Source organism: Mesoplodon bidens (assembly GCF_964165515.1).
Source record: "Mesoplodon bidens genome assembly, contig: HAP1_SCAFFOLD_229, whole genome shotgun sequence".
Lineage (NCBI taxonomy): Eukaryota > Metazoa > Chordata > Mammalia > Artiodactyla > Ziphiidae > Mesoplodon > Mesoplodon bidens.
In genome coordinates this window covers 760,919-764,909 of record NW_027672470.1, presented here as the reverse complement: position 1 = coordinate 764,909, position 3,991 = coordinate 760,919, and the positions used below count along the sequence as shown (strand labels likewise).

General features: G+C 63.8%; 1 protein-coding gene across 1 annotated transcript; it reads right to left on the bottom strand.

The window, feature by feature from the left end:
- Positions 1 to 410: 410 nt before the first annotated feature.
- LOC308610137 (forkhead box protein J1-like) lies at positions 411 to 3,362 on the bottom strand (the record flags this gene model as incomplete). Its single annotated transcript, XM_081259394.1, has 2 exons — positions 411 to 1,178; positions 2,865 to 3,362. The coding sequence occupies 2 exons, from the start codon at positions 3,360 to 3,362 to the stop codon at positions 411 to 413; spliced, it is 1,266 nt and encodes a 421-aa protein (XP_081115520.1).
- Between the last annotated feature and the right edge of the window lie 629 nt (positions 3,363 to 3,991).

Sequence of the window (3,991 nt, the reverse complement as noted above, 5' to 3'; positions counted from 1 at the left end):
ATAGAGACCTGGGGAGGAGAGCAGGAGAGAGAGAAGCTTCGAAGCTAAGGTGTTCTGGGGCGGGCCCTGTACTGATGTTTCCAGCTTGGCCAGGGCCCCTCCAAGCTGCAGCTCTCATAGTGCAGGGCCCTTAGCGTGTCTCTGGGGCAGGGAAGAAGTGGATCCATGAAACACTGTGTGTATGGGGGGCTGGGGAGCGGAGGCAGCAATTTTGGTCCTGGGCCCCAATTCTCAGCCTGCTGGACTAGAATCTGAGGATGGCCTGGGCTGGGGGCCGTGTGGCCTGGTGGGTTGACCGGGCCCAGCCCCTGCCTGGGTGGTAGGGTTTCCATGGGCCTGCACTGGCGGGGAGGGGGGCAGTCTGGGCCCAGACTTCGGTGCTGTCTGGAGGTGGGGCAGGGCCTGGCTTCTTACAAGAAGGCGGCCAGGCTGGCCCAGTCATGCAGGTCAGAGGCCAGTGTGGCATCCCCGGCCTCAAAGAGGGGCTCGGGGGGCAGGGAGCTACGGGTGCTCTCGTCCCAGGGGTGCTCCAGGAAGGATGGGGCCAGGAAGGTCTCATCAAAGTCCAGGCTTTCGGTAGCCTGCTCCACTGGAGGCCCCAAGGTAACAGGGCAGTCGATGTGGTGGCCATGGATGGTGAGGTCCACGTCCCCGTGTGAGGCAGGGCTCAGCGGCGGGATCAGCTCCGAGGTCTCCAGCGTGCCCAGCTCCCCGTCCAGCGTGCCAGCGTCCAAGATGGCCTCCCAGTCAAAGTTGCCCTTGAGGGGTTCCAGCTCAGCCTGCTCCTCCTGGGTCAGCAGCAGGGGGCTGGAGGGCCGCGGGACCTTGGCCTCCTGCTTGGGCAGCGGCTGTTGACGCTTACGCCCCAGCCTGCCCTCGCCTGCACCCCAGCCCGCCTCCCCAGTGGCCTCCTCGAACTCCCGCAGCAGCTGCTGGGCCTCGGCGCTCACGGTCAGTGGCCCGGCCCATGGGGCGGCGCTGGGCTCTGGCGCGGCCTGGCGGGCAAAGGCCGGGTGGATGTGGACTGGGGGCAGCCGCCGCTTCTTCAAGGCCCCACTCAGCAGCCGCTCGGCGTACTGTGGGTCGATGCGCCAGAAGCCCCCCTTGCCTGGCTCGTCCTTCTCCCGAGGCACCTTGATGAAGCCCTTCTTCAGGGACAGGTTGTGGCGGATGGAGTTCTGGACACAGGGAGATAGGAGAGAAGGAAGACAGCTGGGAGAGTGGGTGGGGTCAGTGATTGGGGGCTCCTAGCGCCACTGCCAGTCCCACCACCACCTTCTCTCCTATGGGGGCAGGGGAGACAGAAGCGCTGCTCCGAGCGGGAGGCTCTGGGACACTCGCCACGGGGCACCAGGAGCTGGGAGTGCTGTCGGGGGCTTTTGTTCCCATTTGCCAGGACATCTGCCTGCTCAGTCATCCGAGCCCTGAGCCGCAGGGTTGTTCTCAGTGCCGGCCTGTCCTGCCCTCCCTCCCTTACCCCGCTGCTTGCGGCCTCTGGTCAAAGGCCTTGGCTCCCCCAGGTCCTGGACGGCCATCTCCCTCTGCCTGGGCCTGGCTGGCCTTCTCTGTTTGTGAAATGAGTGAGTGGGTGTGAGGGTGTGTGTGTGTGGTGGGGGATGAAGTGTGGGAGGATCTGATGACTTTCCTTGTTTGTAGAGCCGCCTGCTGGCCTGGGCCCTCACCCACCATGTCCCCCTCCTCCCACCCCAGGCTCTGAGGCCTCAGTTGATTATTACCCAGCCAAGAGCATAGCGCTCATTCCTGGGGGCTCTCAGGCTTGGGGTAGGGTGGGGGGGGTGGAGGGTCTCTGCTTTCTCACCAAGGTTACAAATGGTACCTGCCCCAGGGTCAGGGCCCACGCAAACGTGGAATAGCTGTGATCACAGGAACTCTGATCCTGTGACCTGTGCCACAGGGAAGGATCTGTGCATCCTCAGGGTCTCTGTCCCCAAGGAGCCCCTGATCCTGATGGTCGAAGAGGCTGAGGGCAGTGTGTGCCCAGCCTGAATCACCATCCTGCCTTGTTCACGCCTGAGTGCACCGTCCAAACCACGCTGCGGCACAGGGTTCTGGGGCCTGGTGGGTGGGGCCGGCAGGTGAGTAGTGCGCCCTGGCAAGACTGGGAGGTTTACATGGTGGTCTGGGCCCCTTGGCTGCTCTGTGCCAGGTTCCGGAGACTTGGAACATGAAGCCAGTGTGGGAGGAAAGAGCCCCTGTGGAAAGCACGTGGCTGAGAAAATTGTCCCCGCAGGGAGGTTGATGAGAAGAGGGGGAGGAGTGTAGGCAGGAAACTAGGGAGGGCTTGGGGTGGGGGCTGGCACAGCAGCTTTCGGAAGGCCCCGTAGCCCTTCCACTGGGACACAGATGGCCACCACACCCTGCAGCACACCCCTCTCCCCTCCCAGAGCCCCTCCAGCCAACTGAAAGCAGGCGGGATGCAGAGCCGGGCAGCAACCATGCTCTGCCTCCAGTCAGGCCCTGACAAACTGACCTTGAGGAGGGTAGTGTGTAGGAATTCCAGGACTTGGGACACAAATGTGTCCCTCAGTCCATCAACCTACCCTGGGGGGCTGTGTCCACGCATAGTTCAGCCCTGGTCTTTGGGCTGAGCCTGCCGGATGAGGGACAAGTTCTTTCCACTTGAACCTCTATGTCGGCACCCCTGCAGCCCTCTGAACATCCTCCCTCCTCCGTCTCTGAAGTCAAAGGGGCAGCAGTCCAAGCACTGGACTCCCTTGAGGTCCTTCCTGGACGGCCTTCCTCTCTCGGGGCCCTGGCCGTACCGCGCCTACTTGGCCTGCGGATCTGGGATGTGAGTCCAGTCCGCGCGGGCATGGGCAGGGAGGGAGGGAGTGCCTCCCTACCTGCCAGGTGGGATCAGCGTGGCGGAAGTAAGAGAAGTTGTCCGTGATCCACTTGTAGATGGCCGACAGGGTGATCTTGGTGGCCTTGCTGGCCTGCATGGCCATGCAGATGAGCGTGGCATACGAGTAGGGCGGCTTCACGTGCGGGTTGGTGGCGTAGTCCACGTCGTCGGGAGGCGAGGCCTGCAGCCCCGAGGGGGCGCTCCGCGGCGTGCACAAGGACGTGGGCTTGCCGGGTGTGTGCGGCTGCCCCAGGCAGGCGGGGTCCGCCGCCAGGGGAGACCCCGGCTCGGCCGAGCCTGACAGCTCGTGGTAGCCGTGAGGGTCGGTCTCCCCTGAAGGCAGGGCGGGGACCTTGGCGTTGAGAATGGAGAATTCCTGCAGCCACTGCAGGCTGGTCAGGCTGTCATTCAGGGCGTTGGACTCCTCCAGGCCGCCTTCCGGTCCGGCCTCCTCCGCTGCCCCTGCTCCCGAGACGCGTAGCCAGCTCTCCGCCATATCTGCGGGCACTCTCCGAGGGGGCTGTCAACATCCACGAGCCGAGCCGAGGGTGGCCGCCGAGCTCTCCGGCCCGCTGACTCCCGCGGCTTCAGTTACGCAGCCTCCCGGAAGCGGGCTTCCATCCCGCGATCCGGGGGTAGCCTCCTCCAAAGGGAATGTGGTGCCTGAGGGGACCAGAGCGGGAACTGAGCCCTCTTTCCCCACCCCCGAGGGGAGAGTGTGGGCGAGGGGGGAGGCTCTTACTAAAATCCTTCCTGCAGCTGGGGAGGATCTTTTACTGCCGAGGTCTGGGAAACAGAAGGTGTGCCCGGGGGTCCGACCCACAGGGAGTTCGCCTCGCTCTTTTCCTCTTGGATCTTTTAGAGGAGACTTAATTAGGCAAACGAGGGAATAGTGTAGGGGCATGCGAGGCCACCCCTTTCTCCCTCAAAGCGGGGAATTAACCCCCCTCTCTCCGTCCACAACCAATGGAAATGGGGCGAGAGAGTCCAGGAGGGCAGTACGAGGGGTCGGGGGGCGGGGGAGGTCGTCTGATCTTTGAAAAGGGAAGGAAGGAAAGAATACAGAGAGTTATAAGGGGGCGGGAAGTGAGTGTCCCCCAAACGCCTCTGATGTCAGTCCCCGGG